The 19,920-nt window shown below is 33.9% G+C and overlaps 1 protein-coding gene across 1 annotated transcript; it reads right to left on the reverse strand.

Annotated features, from left to right (window-relative positions):
- Positions 1–15,429: 15,429 nt before the first annotated feature.
- On the reverse strand, positions 15,430–16,758 carry LOC149257100 (BTB/POZ domain-containing protein At1g63850-like). Its single transcript, XM_089454997.1, has one exon. It carries the CDS (start codon positions 16,756–16,758, stop codon positions 15,430–15,432), a length of 1,329 nt encoding a protein of 442 aa, XP_089311123.1.
- Between the last annotated feature and the right edge of the window lie 3,162 nt (positions 16,759–19,920).

The raw sequence follows: 19,920 nt of genomic DNA on the forward strand, positions 1-19,920 counted from the left end.
AAATTTTTCTAGATTATATATGCAAAATGAACGAACACCTAAATTGTGGGAGTTATAAGAAGCTGAGCAAGAACCCGATCCCCAAGATTATGAAAGAGGTGAAAAAGGCCATCTTGGATTCCAACCTTGATGATAAATTAAAGAAGAAATTAATTCCCTCCACTGAATGCATCCCTAGGATTTATGGACTACCCAAGATCCATAAAGAAGGTGCCCCTCTCAGACCAATTGTCAATACAATTGGATCCCCAACCTATGAGCTCGCTAAATATGTTGCAAGAATCCTCAAGCCCCTTGTCGGAAACACTGATTCTTTTATCAAGGACTCCCATGACTTTGTAAAGCTTATTAAGAATGAGAAGTTAGAGCGGGAGGACCTTCTGGTTAGCTTTGACGTTGTGTCCCTATTCACCAAGATTCCTCTTGAAGAAGCCATTCAGGTTATAAAAGAGGTTACTGATCCAGGGACTGCAAGATTGGCCGAAATCTGCTTGCGATCAACAATTTTCACCTTCCAAGGAACATATTATGAGCAAACAACTGGAGTGGCAATGGGATCCCCCCTTTCACCAATCGTGGCCAACCTATACATGGAATATTTTGAAAAGAAGGCCCTAGATTCTTACCCTTTGAAACCAGCATGGTGGAAGCGATTCGTTGATGATACTAATATAAAATGGACTCATGGTAAAGCAGAGCTTGACAAATTCTTTATTCACCTAAATTCCATCTCCTCAGATATAAAATTCACTATGGAGCTTGAAGAAAACATGAGCATTCCTTTTTTAGACATCCTCATCATGAGAAAAGATGATGGCTCCATTGGGCACAAAGTCTTCAGAAAGTCTACCCATACAGAGAACTACCTCCATGCTGACTCCCACCATCATCCAGCCCAGAAGCTTGGTGTTCTAAACACTCTTGCTATAAGGGCCCTTCGAATTTCTGACGCTGATCATCTGGATGAAGAAAAGAAGCATTTAGTCTCAACCTTTAAAGGTTTAGGCTACAAAGAAAATGAGATTAAAAAAGCAATTCAGAAAGCCGAGAAAAGGTTGTTATCTCATGAACCTAAGACCAGAGATCAACCTGAGGGTGGTAGGGTTTTTCTTCCTTACATTCATGGAGTTACAGATAAGATTGCGAAAGTCCTAAGAAGGAAAAACGTAAGCACGCAATTCTCAGCCCCTGGAACAATCAGGCAAAGTATGAGATCGGTTAAAGATAATATTGATAAACATCAACTTAAAGGAGACTATAAAATCAATTGCTCATGTGGGAAAAGTTACATTGGTGAAACTGGTCGCTCTCTGTAGACGAGACTCAAAGAACATGGGGCTGATATTAAAAATGAAAGGTCTCGTTCTTCCGCCCTTGCAGAACACTCGTCAAAAACTAAGCACCATGTCTTCTTGGAAAACGCCTCCATTATCGCTAAGGAAGAACAACACCATAAGCGAAAGATTAGAGAAGCTATTGAGATTATCAAGCACCCGCACACAATCTCAACAGAGACAACGGTATGGAGATTAGTGGAAGCTGGCTTCCCCTAATCAGAAAAATTAACCCAACAATATAATAATAATAATAATAATAATAATAATAATAATAATTCTCCATTAAGATTTATAATATTAATTAATTAGGTATTTAATTGAATCTCCCTTATTAATTTCCTATAATAAAAATATAATTTTAATATAATAAATGCAATAAGAATAATCTTAAAGAGTTACTCTCTCAAATATTTAAAAGATTTAATAATAAATAATAATTAATTTGAATTAAAATAATTAATTATCTTTTTTTATATTAATATAATTAATTAAATATTATATTAAATATTAATTATTATATTAATTAGTATATTAATAATAATTAATATAATTAATATAATTAATTAAATTATTAATTATTAATTATTATTATTAGATTAATAATAGTTATTATAATTAATAATTTAATAATTATTATAGTCTTCTCTTTTTTAAAGATATATTATTGAGTTGATATTATAAATATTACTAATTATTATATTAATAATAATAATTAATGTAATTATAATTCATTTCTATCAATTTTAATAATAACCTTTTCATTAATAATAATTAATAATAAAATTTTAATTAATAATAATTATAGTTAATAAGTAATTAATTAAATCCAATTAATTAAAAATAATAATTATTAATAATTAATTCGTATTAATAATAATAATTAATTTATAATTAATAATAATTAAAAAATTAATTTTTATATTAATATAATTAATTATTATATTATTTATTATATTAATTAATTACTATTATAGTAATATTAATCAATATAATAAGTTATTACATTTATAATAATAATTAAAATAACTAAAACCTTTTAATTATCATTAATTTGATTTACAAGTATTACTAATTATTTTATTAATTACTATATTATATTAATTATTATAATTAATATAACTAATTATTATAATAATAGTTATTATTTCAATCAATTAATTCTAATAATAACATATAGTAGTAATTTGTTAGTATAAGAATTAATAAATAATTATTATCAAAGTAATTATCAATTATTATAGTCTTTCCATCTATTCCTAATAAATATTTATATATAAATATTTCTATTCTAAAAAAAAAAAAAAAAATTAAAAAAATTAATTAGAATTATTAAATGATTCCATTAAATCAAGAGGCAGCCGACCTCTCAAATAAATTGAGAGCCGACCTTCCCCTCTTCTTTCCTCATCTCTATTTATACCCTAATAATCTGCTCTTCTTCTATCAAGCTTCAAGTTGTCCTGATGATGGATCCCGGTTGGGATTTGAAACGTTGGTAGAAAAATGTTCTTACTGTGGAATCTCCGGTGACTAATTCAAAAAGATCTCCTCGTCTAAACTGTGCTGTAGGTTCATCTGAACCTCCTCTGGAAGCCGAAACTTTTGGTGGTGGAATGAAGTCAATCCAACTGTCGGTTTGTGAGATATGGTCTGCCCTAGTTTGGTAATGAAGTCGATAATGCTGATGCTGCTGATCTAGGGTTTGCTACTGCTGATATGAATCAGATTTATTGTATTATTTCTCTCTGCTGAATTATTGAAGATAAAAGAAGATTTGATCAAAGGGTTTCCCCACACATTGTGGGGTTTGTCCCTGGCTAGCCGCCACATCTTGTGTCTCTTGTCTTGGCCATTTTTCTGTCGATCGTTTAATGTTCTATCTGCACTTTACTTTATGTACATGTGATTGCTAATCAGTGGAATATAATAAGAAAAAGAAGTAAACTGTTATAAGCATAGAACATACCATAATTTAACAGAAAGGAATAGCAGGAGCTGCAGAGCTTAGTGAGGAGACTTAGACAAAAGATTAGGACGCCATAAAGGGGAAAAATTGCAAAAACAACCCTGAAGATAGGAAATGCAGCCACCCAAATTGAATCCCAAGATACAAGGGCCACGGAGACTCAAACCAAGCCCATATTCATTCAAAATAATAAGGAACATCATGCAACCATTACAGAAGCAGCTTCCCAAATAGAAAATGCATACTTTTGTAATGGAGTTGTTCAAACAGAGGCAATACCCTCCAACGGTGCGAGCTTCTAGAGAGATACACAAGCTAAAGGTGTTATGATATATAGTGATCCTGGTATAACAAAACTCCAAGAGGACCTGGCATAGGCTCAGCTGACCGTAAAAAGGCTTGAGGAAGAAACTGTTCCTCAGCAAAGATACCAGGAATTACAACAGCAATTAAGGGACATCAATCCATGAGAAAACGAAGGCTTCAATAAATATTGGAGGGCAGAAGAAAGAACTGAAGAGATAAAGAACAGACTAAAAACAATCATGTGTCAAATGGATACTCTCTGTTCCTTATATATAGATGTTTTAGCATGCAAGTCCCCTACCAAAAACTATGTTTTATTTTTGTTACAGAGGTATTTACAGTTAAAAATTAAGGCTATTAGGGCAGGGAAACCTATAGAATTAAAAATTGTTGAGGATTTTATAAACTGTTGTAAACACCATGGAGTAAAAGTTCAACGATTACTCTGTGAGTTTTATTTACATAATTTTATATTGGAAGAAGAAATGGAGAAGAATCCCAACCCTTTTGTGGGTGATGTACATTTCCAAGAATTGATTTCATTTGTTGTCAACTAGTTGAAGTGGCTCAAAGCCCATAACACCTTCCAGAGGCAAGAAAATGGGTTAGACCTTTGGGTCAGTGGTGAACCGAAGAACCCATTACAATTGCTAGCTAAACATAAGAATCTGATGCAAAAGGAATGAGTGATCCAGACCTTGGGACCCATCCACAAAGGAATTATTCAGTAAGGGGTAGAGTATGTTCTCTCTATCAAAGAAAATTCCTTAGCAGCAGCTAAATTTAGATGGAAAACTTCCAATTGTAATATACAGGATAGAGAACCATTTAACTACAAAAATTTTAAATTGGCCACAGATCGTTTTGTTACCTATAGCAACCTCATCTTGAGGCAAGGTCCATGTTGGATAGGTTGTAGATTCCGAAGCCCTATTCTCTAGTATCCTACAGAAGGGTATAAAGCTTTTTATGAGTTACCTGAAGGGCAGATAGGGAACATATTTGAAGTGTTGGCTAAAAATCATGGCTTTAGACCACCTCATGACATTCCTTCTCTGGCCTATTCTTTGACTTCTTGACATACAAACTATATGGTTTTCATGAGGGCATGAAAAAGGGTAAGCATGGGAGTGTGTTGAGCTATCAAAAAGGTATGAATTTGACATTTATTTCATTATCTTCTTCCTTAAATCGTATCTCCTTTATATTCTAAGATGTTAATATATCAAAGAATTATAGCAAAAACAAAGGAGTTATTGATTATTGCAATTTAGCTAATTTTTGTCTTTTCTCATGCAGGAAAGAGAAGAAATGAAAAATTAGCATTCCGAGGGAAAAGAGAAAATGGAGTAACTATTGTTCCTTCACCAAGAAGCCGTATCCAGACATCAGGTCAATAATGGAGCGTGCACTTAAGGATAAGGACAGAGAAGATCATAGTATCAGTGCAAAAGACAAAGAGTTAACTGAAGTTGGAAGATTGAGTGGATCCCTCAGGATCGATAAGGACAGAGAAGATCACAGCATCAGCGCAAAAGAAAAAGAGTTAACTGAAGTTGGAAGATTGAGTGGATCCCTCAGGATCTCTTGATCCTGAGGGATTGTTGTTACTAGTCTATCTGCTATTCCTGTTTTATCTAGTTGGCCATTATAAAAGGGACAATGATTGTAAAGAAGAGAGATTCATCATTATTCAGAAATTACTATTGTATTTTTACTTTGATCATCAACTCTCGTTGTTAAAACAGAGTAAAATTGGTTGTGACCTTTTTCTCATATGATTAATACATAATCTGGTTACTGTTCCTTCTTTTATACTGAACTAGTCCGGTGGTGCTTCACTAGCAGTTAAGGGCCTATCCCTGGTGGATTCACTTGCTATTATGTACCATTCCTTTACAATCTCTGTTGTGTGATGGTTTGGTTTGATATTTGATTATTTGAATCGCATTGCTTTACTGTTTCTTGTTTCTATATTTAATGAATTTCTCCATTATATATGTTGTAAGTGAATTGTGTTTCCGGCCATTCTCATCATAGTAAGATTACTATTTTCTGCAACTATATTGTTATCCTGTTCATTTTAATTACAGAGCTTTGTTGTTCATTCCAGTAACTTAACTTTTCTGGTCATTACAGTTTCATAAGTTCTGTTGTTCATTTATACTAAAAAGCATTGTTGTTTATTTAATTTCTGCAATCATTTGGTTTTGCCTTTTAGCATTGTTACAGTTAGCATAATTATCTCATTTCCATCAACAACATTATTGATTTGATTCATTGTCATTTCCAATTGGTTATTTAGTGTCGTGTGTGAGGTCAACAACTATAAAGGAAATTGGCTATTACAGTCAGAGTTCTCAAATTGAGGATCTTATTTAAGTTTGATTTCATTTACATCGGTTAAAATAGGAAAGATTTATTGCTAATGTATCCTTGATTGATAATTGTTGTTAATAATTTAGTTTCAGAGCATTGAGTTTCCTTTAATTGCAAGTGAATTTTATTTAAAGCATATGTTTACTCTTGTATCTAAAAACACTGTACTGTAATTTAGAAACATTACTCTTGATTAAATTGATGCCACATACTGTGTACACTCTTGTAATAACAAAGCTCTCCTAGGTTGATAATTAATGTGGAAATAATTAAGAGTTAAAAAGACACCTTTCATACACCAATGCATAGTAGAGCATAAATTCAAAGTTGTTTCTTATAGGCTTGAATTTGGAGATCAATGTTGCAGACATTCCTCAGAACTAAGGAGATGGAATTCAATGGACTAAGGCTAGAGTAGGTCTTGGAAGAAACCTCTAATTCTGTTGCATGGAAGGATTGCATGGAGGTAGTATTAGATTAAAATGGTATGCTAGAATAAGTCAAGTCAGATGTTGCCAAAACAAAAGCATTGGATACCCAAAACCTTGCTCAGTGGAAGAAATTTGTGGCCAAAGAGAGGAGAGTCATATTGGAGGGACTATGAGATCATATTGACTCAAATCCTCACGGAAAGGAAAACACATTGTCAAGTATAAACTTGGGCATTTAGCAAACCTTGCATGAGGCATCCTAAAATTGGTTCTCTGATTGTAAGTTGGGTGCTCTATATAAAAATAGTTTTAATCTGAAACCATACCAATTGAAAGTCCTTGTGGAGGTAATTCACAATAGTAGACCCCTTAAAAACTGTTGTTTTCTCATGGGAAGAATCAATATTACTCTTTTATTCTACTAACAAAGTCTCATAGGCTTTTCGTGGAAGAAAATTTAGTTGTTGATTCCAACATGACAAGAATCTTGCCCTAATCCTTATATCAAAATTTGTATTGAATATTTGAACAGATACATTGATCTCCCCTAATATTTCCTCTATAGTTTTCCTTTACAATTTTGTTGCACCATTTTATTTATTTGTAACACTAGATTTGTCCTATCTTCAACTTGCATAGTTCTTAATTACTGAGGTGACTTGGAATTATGAAAGTTGATCATGTTCTTCACTAGTTGGTCACTTCATTTCAATTTCTCTTTGTGAGAAACAATGATGCTTTCAAGGTCTCTAACAATGGCTTTCTATTATGTTATGATCAACATATAATCCAAAATATCCTTCATTTGTTAGATGATATTGTTCTAAATTATCTCTGTGGCTTGTATAAGCAACATATTTCCCTTCACACTCTCCTTCAAATCTTTTATCTCATAACATGTTGTCTAATAATATTTCTGGTATTGTGATGCACTATCTTTTTCCATTGTCAATTTCCTCTCTTTAAATTATAACAATTCCTTGATGTCGTCTATATTCTTCTGGATTTTCTTCATTTCATCTTCTGATATTTTTAATTCCATCATAACCCTGGTCAGTTTATTAGCTGGATATTTTGGATTTGGTTGTACTAGAATTTGATGGACATGGGTATCCATTGTTTGCTATAAGCTAGCATTCAGTTCCTTCAAGGTAGCCACTCCAATGTTCCTCTCCAGTAATTATTTGGTTAGAAGCTCTTTTCCTTTTTCAACCTGGGATACCTCTGTAGCCATAACATGTTCAACTGCATGAATCTTTAATTTATTCCTTAATGCTCAACTTTATGACCCCTCCCTCTGCAAAATATTCTGGACAATAGATATAGCCTCATGATTTACCCCAAGCTCGATAATTAAATTTCTCCAATTCTTCATTTTCAGTATACAAGGCTTTGGAGTTTTCCTTTTCTAGCTTCAATTGATTGATTACCTTCCCCAATAAGGTCTTTGTTTTTCTTGCTGCTAGGGATATGTTTCTTAAATCACTATAGATTAGTTCTCGAGTTTTCCTTTTCCGATTGGTTTTTTCAGGTAGTGGAATATACCTTCCATCCATGGTTAGATTCATAATTTTGAAACTTGTTTTTGAGGATATAATCAAAGCATAAGGATGAGAAAAGCACAATTTAAGTTGATTCCTTTTCAAATCCATGGTTGCTTGAAACCTAGCATGGTACTCTAATTACTATTCAACTTCAAGATGAGACACAACATTTTCCCTAATATTCTAATTCTTTTCTTCAATTTTACCATATATCTCTTTCAAAACAGAAACAAAGCTCTTTTGACTATCTTAACGAATAGGACAAGAAGGTGCACATCTCACTTCCCCCAATTATAATTGGAAATTAGATGTAGTAGAGGAACTTTCTACTACAGGCTTAGACCCCTTTTCTTTCTCATGTATCTTTGATTTCTTGGAACTGTGAGTAGTTTTACAATCCAACTATATGATCTCTTGAAATCCTCTTTCTAATCTGTTTTCTATGAGAGAGGACTTTCAACCTCCATTCCCTTCTATGCTTCAGATTAACCACCATTAGCCAACTTTTCAATTTCTGGTCTAGGTTCATGTATATAAGGAGCATAAGAATTCCCCACCATTCTCATCAAATAATTTGATGAGGATCATATGGTCATTTATCTCCTCGATGAAGATGCATATCTTGAAGCATTTGATCAACTTCTTTCATAGTTTATCTATTAATAACAATAAATGGCCCAACAGTTCTTAGAAACTTGAATAAATGTCCCTTCTTTGTTGGTACAAAGTGAACTCGATCCACATTCAAACTTTGTCTAATGAAATCTAAAGAAAACAATCTCATTGGTACAAAATAAGGAATCATGTAAGGGGCAACCTTTGATCCATATAATTTGATCTCAATATAAGGGATTGGGAAGGTGGAACTAAGTTATTTATTGAGTAGGAAACTCACATAAAAGAGGTAGAAAAAATATGAAAAACTATCCTGGTCAAGTTGAATTCTTACAATATATGTCAATTTTATTATTAACTATTTCTTTTTATGCAAATCGATTATGCTGAGGCCCAAATGCATCAATTTCTCTAGATGGACATAGAGGAACAAGTAAATCAACAAATATGGAAATCTGAAACAACCAGTAAGATTCAAATTTGACAATTGTGAATTCACTAGAACCTCCGAGAAATCTCGTATGTTAAGAGTCACTCCATACTACATGACAAAATTAAACAATCCTATAATTGCACGATTAATAGTAGAAGAATTGTCTCTCCCCAAAACTATGGAAATTACTTGTAGAATTGTTTGAGCATATTTAGAAAATGTATCTAGGTGGAAAATAATTGGTTCTAAAGGTAAACGTTGTCCAAATAGCATGAGGTGGAAAGACAGTTTAGTATAATTTCCTCCAGACAAGTTTTGGAACTCAAAATCCAGGGTTTCTTCAGAAAAATAAGTATAATGTTATGACGGTGGAAAATCAAAGGTCTACTAGATTAACAAGGCAGAAAATTGGAAAATATTCTCCCCCAATGAATTCATCACAAAACGTTTTTGAGGATACAAGGAAGAGACCAACCAAGTAATAAATTATGGATATAAATATATCTGAGGAATAATGGCATAAAATAGCCCTGATTTTACAACTACAAAGTATATAAGGGAGTCTAATTGGCTAGCTAAAATATCTTGAAAAGTTCCATGAGGTTTAATGAGTAGACAAGGTCAAATATGTCTCTTTATGTGTCCATGAGGGGCATGTTGGTGGCAAAATTTTCCATAGAAACTTTCTTTGACATTTTGAATAATTGATTGGGGTAGACACAATGGATAAATACCTAAAGGTTTTTAGAGAATGTTGGATTGTAAACTGATCAGTTGGCTAATGCAGGTGTACTTGGGCATGATCTAGAATGAACAAAAAATAAGTGATCATTTAGCGTAAAAATGGGGTTTTATTGGTAAAGGAAGAAAAGCAAAGAAAAACAAAATTAAATGAAGGAGGAATGAAGAGAAATATCTCAAGGACCTTTAGGATATTTGGACTCTGTGAGCGTGAAGAGATGAGTATTCGAGAGAACTCCTGACAATTATAAAAGGGTCAGTCAAAGACCAAGTGGGGCTTGATCGTGGTTCAAAAGTATCTGCAGGTTGAGTTTAGAGTTGGTATCTGCACCAATGTTGTTTTGATATAATTTGGTAACTATGGTTGATTCTATCCTTGCTTGCTAGCATTATTGCAATGGGTTACGTTGTTGAATAAACTAGCATTGTTATAGGTGGTTTATGATAAGATTTTGGTGATATTCTATTGTTATCATAGGTGGTTGGATAACTTGGTAGTCTGGTGTATGTAACTATGGATATTTTTCTTTTCCTAATAAGATATATGTGAACTCTTGTTGGAAAAATCGATACAATATTTTGTGACTATAAACTATTATGTGGAAAAACCAATGCGGTTTTCCTGATGTATGTCTATGTGTAGACTTTATTATAATATTATATTTATGTGAATATATTGCATGAGAATATGGTTTACTTTTATTTTAGTTGATGGTTTATAACGGTGTTAATAGTTTTCATGGTTGTTAATTAATCCCCATGCTCATATTGTTGATATGTTTCAAAGCAGTGGTCTATGGTGATGATTTGGTTTTGGAAGGACCTATAGCATTATGTTTGCTAAATCTTATTATGTGAGTGTAAGTGCTACTTGACTATTAAAATATGAAGGGTCAATCAGTCTCGTATATTAGTTTTGGCTATGCAATAGTTGCAGAATTGTTAGTGTCTAAGGTTGAGTGGGTTTTGTCTTATGGATTCCATGTCCAAGGACTCACATTGCAAATTATCATTATGGTCTTGCGAAGTGGATGGATTAACCAATGTATGGATCTGTGCACTGATCCATATCTTTTCACTTCAAGGATGCACACAGAATTGCATTAAAAATAACATGTAACCGTGAAATTCACACACATACAATAAGCATAAATTTAAAATACAACCATGAGAAACAAAGGCACAAACAAGTTGATAATGGGTTTCACGCAGTTTGAGTTACCTTTCCATGCCTTGCTCAATGTGGAGATGCCTCTTCCATTAATATTTAGAAAAATGAAATTAAATACAATTACAAAATGACACCTTATACCTCCACTTCTAGGAATGACATGAAAATGCCTCCACTGAAGAAATGGACTTCATTGTTGAATTCGTGTCAAAACATCGTGAAAAATGAAGATAAAGTTGACCCCATTCTGTGTTGGTGACCTTTGGAGTTCTAAGGAATCTTTTAGATTCCCTTAAAAATTATGTATAGGAATATTCCCCAAATATTCCAAGAAATATTTCTCAAACGTTGTGCCCAATTGGGAACAATTTTGGTGTAGTAGGGTTTCGAGGGAAGTGATCCAATGGATGGGTTCAACGCTCACTCCTCCTGTTTGACCACTCATTGATTGAGGGGTTAAATAGTTTGTATGCTAGGTCATTGGTTGACCACCCATGCTCAAATTGAGTCCTCTTGAGTTTACGTGTTGGTTGTTTGTCCTTATTTTTTTTGGGTCATCATTTAGCATCATCAACAGACTAGGTAGTGGTTTGACTGGGTGTATTTGACAACTGCCCATGTTTTATTAATATTTTTTATTGTAATTTTGGCCCCAATGGTTAAAAATCCCATATATTTTTTCGAAGGTCATTGGACAAATTAGTGAGGTGACAATTTAGTCGTCACCACTATAGGAATGCTGCAAAATGTCACCTCGTTTGGAAAACTAACAACCTACTAACTAGGTGCCATATGGCACGTCATGATTGCTTTATAGTACTAACTAAGTTGTTGACATCATGTCGATGTCACGATGACATCACCTACCACATGTCATCTCCTGATTAGCTCCCTGTTGACTGTACTACCACATCACCTTGCTAACGTTAACAATAATATGAATGATGTGAACATATGTACTGCTAACACCACTACCAGATGTCCTCCCTATGGGTCCTACCTACAAATTTTTTAGTTGTTTCTCAAAGACTTCAGAGTGCCATAACATTCACATGCGGTGTTGGATTGAGGTGTCATTCATTTCATTATGTTTTGAATGACAAGCTCTTCGATATGAGATAGTTTTTGAACTTGACCCTCTCCCTAGTAATCCATCGAGCTACCACCATGCCAACAGCCTATTATTTGTATACTTCGCCAACCATTTAATATAAAAACTTGCCTCATTTTCCATGGAACAGGCGAAAGTGAACCAAAAATGTGGAGGGCGGAGACTGGAACCTAGGAGAAGCTAAACCACAAACCAGATTTGAACCATGAGTTGCATTGGTGTGGAACTAGGAGCAAAGAATATACTAAGATGCCAAAAATATTCTCTTGAGGGCCAGAGGTTCCAGTGACATAATTTCTCAAGGTTACAATTATTTTTACATGTTTTCTCACTAGGAGTCCAACCATGTAGTCAGAATATATATATGATCAGCATAAATTTAGGTGTTTAGTAGCAAGGAATCTTTGCAAAATCTTAGGGAATCTAAAAGATTCCCTTGGAGGATGATTTTTTCCATTTTCAGAATGATTACAACTTTACAGTCATTTTTCATAGAATTTCATAGGGAGCGCAGTGGTTTTCTCATAATTTTCGTCCAAGCAGCATATTTTTCAGCCATGTTCAAGAAGGAATATTTGGGGGAATCTTCAAGATGACCGAGGGTCTAGAATTTGATGGTGTCAGAAAGGGTGAAGTTTACAGTTGTTTGAAATGATTTCACATTATGAATTCAACAATGGTGTCTGTCGCAGTAGCTGAGCTTTGCATTTTTTGACTGTCCTTAAAAGTGTAGGTATATGATGTAGTTATGTCATGCTTTCTTTTGATATGTTGAGATGATGTTTTTGTTGTTGAGATAACTCATTATGATTACGTTGAGGGATACTTGTATGCCACATCATGTGAGATTTTATTAGCTTGTCACATTGAAGGAATTCCCATTTGAGTGAGAGTTCTTATAGAACATCATGTGTAGATACATGCCACTCTCGGTGAGGGAATTTTCCCATATTTGTGAGAGTTCCTGAGAACCTCTCATGGATAGACATGCCACTATGATTTAGGGAATCCTTGTAATGAAAAAGAATGTAATATGTACTCATCATCATCTTGCAGCATTAATGAAGCGGCCTCCTGGCTCTTGACAGCAGCGCCATGAGACGTAACCCACACTGGGTGAACTCTGTTATCAATGTGTTTGTGTTCATGATTTGATGGATGTTTTTATGTTTCATATTTCGTAAAGCATGCACATGTGGTTTATTTGTTCTCTTTCATATGCAATTATGCTAACATCACAAAAGTAAACGATCTTGGATAATTCTAGTAGCTAAAGAGATCTGACATAACCAAGTTCTACATAGAGAGGTAATTTCTCCACTTTGATAGGATTCATAATTCCCTAGTCATTAATTTCAAGGACCTTTCCTTGATACCCCATTTTCTTCATTAATTTTTATCCAATTCTTGTAGTATGTTTTGCAAAAGTAGTGAAATCATCGTAATAAAGAGAACATGAAATTGAAGAATCACTTTTTACCTCAGGATTGTTACATTACAACTTTTCTAAGGCATCCTCCTTGGCTGATAATTGATGTTATAACCTTTTTTTCTCCTCCTCTACTTCTTCTAGGAATTTCCTTAGTTCAACATTCTCCACTTGCATTCCTTGGTTGATCTCTTTGAGTTCTTGGAGCCATGTTATCTCTGGTGACCTTCTCATCTTTGGTCCAACATCTATTGAAATCCTTATTTCATCATGTGAATCAGAACACAAGTCAATAGGTCCATCACCTGCTATCCCGAGAGTTGCAATAATCATCTCATCACTTGAGTCATATCCTTGGTCAGTTGGTCAAACATGTACATATCTTGCAGCTGTGATCTTCTCGCCATCCTCTAATTCATATTCTTGGTCTTACTGCACGGTAGTGATTGTCTTCTACTTCACTTTTTTGTCATTCATGTTTGGCCTTAATTCTAGATGCAATTTTCAAAAATTCTCCTCATCATGCCCGTATTTCTCACAATGAGTACAAGAGGGCTTCGCTTCCTTTCTCATAGTTATTGTTGTTATGTTTGGGTGGTAATCTTGCTCATGCTTCCCCTTGCTTCCAAGATGTAAAACCTTCACACTAGCTTCATCAAGAGTTGTATGTTCAAATAATAACAATGAATGATGCAAATAATTAATCAAAGAGACAATGTATTTCATCAAAGTCTTAGGAGAGCCTAATGGAATGTTTAATGCTAATGATTGATTCCTAATTTCCTCTTTAAAATTATGAACATTTTGAGATTTAATTTGTTTCAAATGTTTCCATTCCATCATGGACTTTTGTCTCTATCCCAATGCGTAAAATTATCCTCTTAAAGAAAATACAAACTCATACCAAGATAAAGAAAATTACGACTAGTCTTATCACCTTTCTACAATTTTATTTCCCACCATACAAAAGTGGTTCTGCTCATTTGAAGAGATGCTAACTGGATCTTGGGCTCATCCTCTTCAATTCGTTGTATGCAATAATATACTTCAACTGTTCTCATCGAGTTATCTAGTTTCTCTATATTAGATTCTCCATTAAACATAGGAAAATTAAACTTGTTATCCAACTTGAAAAAGTAATTTTTTTGAAATTTTATACTTTTAGAATGATGAGAAGATGAGGAAGAAGTGGATTCACTAGCAGATGGAGGTGGGGGTTCAAGAGGATCTTTTCCTCCTCCTCTTTCATTTGCCAAGGCATGATCATCTGGTTATTTCTTCTCCTGCTTCCCTATTGTATTCTCATATTTTATAAACATTTTGTTAACTTTTTCAACCGTATTCTAAAAGACCTTGCGAAAATTTCTCTTCCCCCAACCGAGGATCTTCTTCTACCATTTTCATTCTTTTTGTTACACGCCCCGATTTTGGATCAAAGAACTTATGTTTTCCTTTACCTCTATGGAGATTTTCCTTGGTTATCATACACTTTCAATTCACATCAATAGAGGAACCACACTGATACCAAACTTGATCTGGATATTTTCACTTTAAGGATGCATATGTAATTTCATTTAAAAGAGCACGTAACCATTCATTCATACACATAAAAGAAGAAGAAATTTAAAATTACCCTCTATATATATATATAATTATAATTATAATTTCCGATCCTAAAGTGTAAACTTACTGCTATGAACTTATTAAAAAAAAACACTTATACTATAAAAGTGGCAACAATAAAATAATATAGTAAATGAAACAATAAAATAATATAGTAAATGCAGTATCTATAGAACGTTGAATGAAAAAGTTTTATATAATACAAAACATAACCCATGCAAAATCATTAATAATTAAACTGTTCACTCAACCTAAGAGAATGTTTCACCTCAACAACTAGATCGTGGAGCATAAAATGTAAAGAGATCCATATAAAACGATGTACTATATGCGGCAAGTTTTATCAAATAATGCCATTCATGATGGCATCCTGCACTTTATGAGCCCACCACTTCAGCGCATTACTGCTGTCCACTGATAGTCGTTCGAATGAGTCTTTCCAAAAGTCGTAAATAAATTTCTGAGCATGGAGTGGAAGGGTGTCACCCACATTCATAATTCCTTTCTCCAATGCCCATAATTTCTCACGCTTCGAAGGGTGTTTGAAAATCAACAGAGCCATGGGATATAGCCAGTTGGTTAGGAAAGAAACCCTAAATGTAGCAGGCATAATTATCTCCCCATTACTCATTGCATTTAGAATCCGATCAAGTAAAATATCGGCTTTAAAATTCACACCAACCCGACTGTATCTTACTGAATCACGAAGGTAATCATTCTCGCAAAAGATTTCAACAAACGTTTGATAGAGCTTGTCATCACAGCGCCTAATAACATCAAACAGCCACAATAGGGTAGACCAAGCTCTAAGAGCCGGTTCTTCCATGTTACTATCCTCGTTGATTCTAATACGTTCTACGATGCCATGAAACTCGTCTAACAGTGCAGACCTGCAGGTAGCAGCAACAGCCTTATGTGCGGATGTACGTGCGGCCTCAAAGTATTTCTCCCCTTCTGTGCGAGGTAGACTATTGTTTGTTCCACTAGAAATCGTAGACAACAATACGTCTTTCAAAGTCTTAATTCTCACCATATCTAAATTCGCAGGATCTGATTTGTGTGCGCTCATACCAATTCTGGCAGCTAAATCTAAATTCCCAGAATCTGATTTGTGCGGCCTCATACCAATTCTGGCAGCTAAATCTAAATTCCCAGGATCTGATTTGTGTGGGCTCATACCAATTCTGGCAGCTAATTCCGGCAAAATGTTTATCATACCAATTCTGGCAGCTAATTCCGGCAAAATGTTTATCTGCAAAGAGGATAATATGGCTCGAAGTTTGGTTTCTTGGTCTGGACTCCAACGAACACCTTCCAAATATATCATGCATTGCTCTATGCCCTCATGAAATAACATTTGAGAAACAAGTGGTAGAACATCTAGGGCTTCATCCACACCCGAGAAACAAAAGCCTTCGTCTGCTTCACACGAGTACATGAGCTGAAAACTTCTGAGATAAATCTCTGAACTAACTGAGCTTCGTATCTTGAGTTGACGAGGTTGCTCGTCCAAAGACCAGCGATTAGAAAGCCAGGCTTCATAAAACTCTGATTTTCTCAAAACTCTAGAATGAAGGTACACATTAATTTCTTCGCTTCCATCTTCACTAATCACCTGTAATTTTACGTCAGTTGTTTCTTCATCTCCAAATTGGAACAATTGTTTTTCCATTACTTCTGTTCCGAATCTGCCAGAAGAACCTATTTTAGAAACTACCTCACCAACGAACACGCTTTCGCCCCTAATTATATTTCTGTGTAGTTTGAGGGTAAAATCTATAATCACAGCCTCGCAAATTGATTATCCACGCTATGGCTTCTGTTTTTAGTTCAGCCAAGGAGGTCACCTTTTTTATTTATGCACGTCGTTGGCAATGAGGTCAGCTTTTTGATTTATGCACGTCGTTGGCAATGAGTTCAATGGTTGATTATGCGATGATGTCGGCCAACTCGACGTAGGGACTCTCAAAGTCGCTGGAAGGTTTTGATGTATTAAATAGGATTTCCGGGAAATGGAACCCACATCCCTTGATCCAAGAAATACGCTCGCTACTTTATTATCAATTAAATTCATATACATATATATTTCTGCTCAATTTGTAAACCATTATTTTCAAGTGTTTTATTGTCATAATAATAGAATAGTGGGCCTAATGGTTAAGAGCATGTGTTTTCTAAATCAAAGGGGGTTAGAGTATGCATTCCTTTGTAGACTTAGCAGTCAAATCACTGTGTGGAGGTGGGTCCCTTGTCCCACAAACAAGGAGTCTCATACGCCAATTTGGTGTCTGACTTAGCTATGACCTTAAAAATAGATATTATTATTATTATATTATTAAAATCGTTTTAATAATAATAATTCATCCTTTCCACCCTTCTATCTTATATATATATATTTTTTTCAAAGAATTAATATATAAGATAGGTAGGTTAGAATTAATATATAAGATATTTATTTCAATATTTTTACTCACAATTTCAACCACTATTTGATGGTGTTTATGGTCCCACGCTATATTTTCTTTTTAATGAGAATAGGATTGTTTAATATTAAAAATTCATCCTTTCCATTGTTTATATAATATAAAAAAAATATGGTTAAAATATTATGATTTCAATATATTTAAGGATCATGGCTTAAGAGATTCTTGTTTTTTTTGTCATTTTGTTTTAATAATTATAGTTTAATTTATGATTTTAGAATACTTCATTTATGATTTTATGTTGCAAACAAATGTATTTCCTTATCCAATTACTCTATTGTGGACGTATCCAAGTGTGTATTTGTACAAGTCATGAGTAATTTCTAGCCTTCCATAGTTGGTGTTGCATCTTTTACATTCATCAACAAATTGTGAAAAATTCTTTGTCGATTTCTCTCTCCATCTTGTCGAAACATAGTATCAAGAGTCATAACTCTTGTGAATGAGTTCCCTAATTATTTTGCAGGACAAGGACATGCATATACATGTTTATCCATAACTCATGGCAATTATCCCAAATCACCAACAAATATAATTAATCTCCGACCAAAAATAACTTTCTCATTTCTCGGAAAGCCTATGAAAGTCTTGAATCAAAGTTTGTTAATAAATGTCTTCGAGTAAAACTCATTTCATCTAGATCATAATATATTTCACATGCTTCATCCATTCTTGGAATGTAAGTAAAATTTGTTCTTCTAGGGGTTTTATGTCTTTGATTGGAATTTGAAGTGTTCAAATAATTTGTTTTCGCAGATATGTTGAAAGGTGCAACCCTTGTAGGAGACAAAAGTAGTAATGAACTCTTCCCATGAAAGGACTCGCTTTCAAGTGTTTTTTTAATGGCTCGAACCAATTAAGACTTTCCTCTACTAGCACTTCCTTGGATTAGTATGAGTAATTGGCCAACACTTGATCTATTATGTCTCAACGTCTCAAAATCATTCTAATATATATACGTAGTATACATTCCAGAAAGAATCTCCTACTCATTCTCTCTAAAATCTGCACGTGGATTTTGAACTTCTTCTTCATTAGATTTAATTGGATCAACTAAAGGCAATCGATTGTGATCAACATGTCATGGTTGGTATTGAAAGTTTTCCCAATTATGCACTATCTTATCATTTTTCTGACCTAGATCTTTGTGAGAATCATGAAAGGTCTTGTACAGTAATAATTCAAACTAACAAAATTCAACAAACTTGTCATCTTCTCGATTATGAATTGAGGTAAATCAAGGGAACACACATACAATAGTTATATTCTTCCATCCTAACCATTTTTGCATTCACACCACCTCCATTGTATCTTATTGAATAAAATATCAACTTCAACATTGACATCACCCCCACTATATCTTATTGAATAAGGAAGATAACCATACTCCCAAAAACTTTTAATAATAATTTGATGGAACTTCTCATCACATTTCCTAATAACATAAAGCAACCACAAAGGGGTAGACCAAGCACCAAGAGCACAAAACTCTTCTAATAATGAAAACATGCAAGTATAGATAATCGCCTTATCTGAGGAAATATTAGCAGCCTCAAAGTATCCTACAATATTTCTTGATCCATATCTAAATCCCCACAATCCATTTTTTCTGGATTCATACCAATTTTGGCAGTGAATTGAGGAAAAATGTTTATCTCCAAAGAGGACAGCATGGCTCGAAGTTTATATTCTTTTTCTAGACTCCAACAAACAACATACAAATATTCCATGTGTTGATGTATGACCTCATGAAATCGTATTTGATAATCAACTATTAAAATATCTAGGGCTTCATCCACACGTGATAAAAAAAAACATTGGTATTCTTCACACGAATACATGAGTTGAAAATATTTGATATAAATCTCTTTACTAATAGAACTTATCATCTTGATTCCATGAGGCTCCTCATCCAAAGAGAAACGATGATATTGATATAAAAATTGGGAATGAATGTATACAAGATTTTATTCATCCACATCTTCTACATCTTCACCAATTAACCGTAAGTCTCCATGTTCACCAATCAACTAAAATTTTGTATCAATTGTTTCTCGATCTCAAAACTCGAACGATTGTGTCATCATTGATACTATTGTGAATCTTGCTGAATAACCTCTTTTCAAAAATGCCTCAATGAGGAACACACTTTCATCTCTTAGATTTGGATACAATTTTAGAATAAAAGCAATAATCACACTCTCGCAAACCACAAAATCATTTGTTTTCTTCTATTTTTTTCTTTCATGTATGGTCTATTTATACATGTTCATGGAAACAAAGTCAACTGATTTATCTATACATGTCTATGCAATAAGGTCTGCGCAGTCGGCTAAGAAGATCTTTTGATG

This window comes from Pinus tabuliformis, chromosome 6 (genome assembly GCF_031772625.1).
Source record: "Pinus tabuliformis cultivar Carrire ecotype Pingquan chromosome 6, CPIR1, whole genome shotgun sequence".
Lineage (NCBI taxonomy): Eukaryota > Viridiplantae > Streptophyta > Pinopsida > Pinales > Pinaceae > Pinus > Pinus tabuliformis.

Bases quoted from the DNA above. Each gene is read 5' to 3' on its own strand.
- LOC149257100 (XM_089454997.1), bottom strand. From the start codon at position 16,758: ATGGAAAAACAATTGTTCCAATTTGGAGATGAAGAAACAACTGACGTA.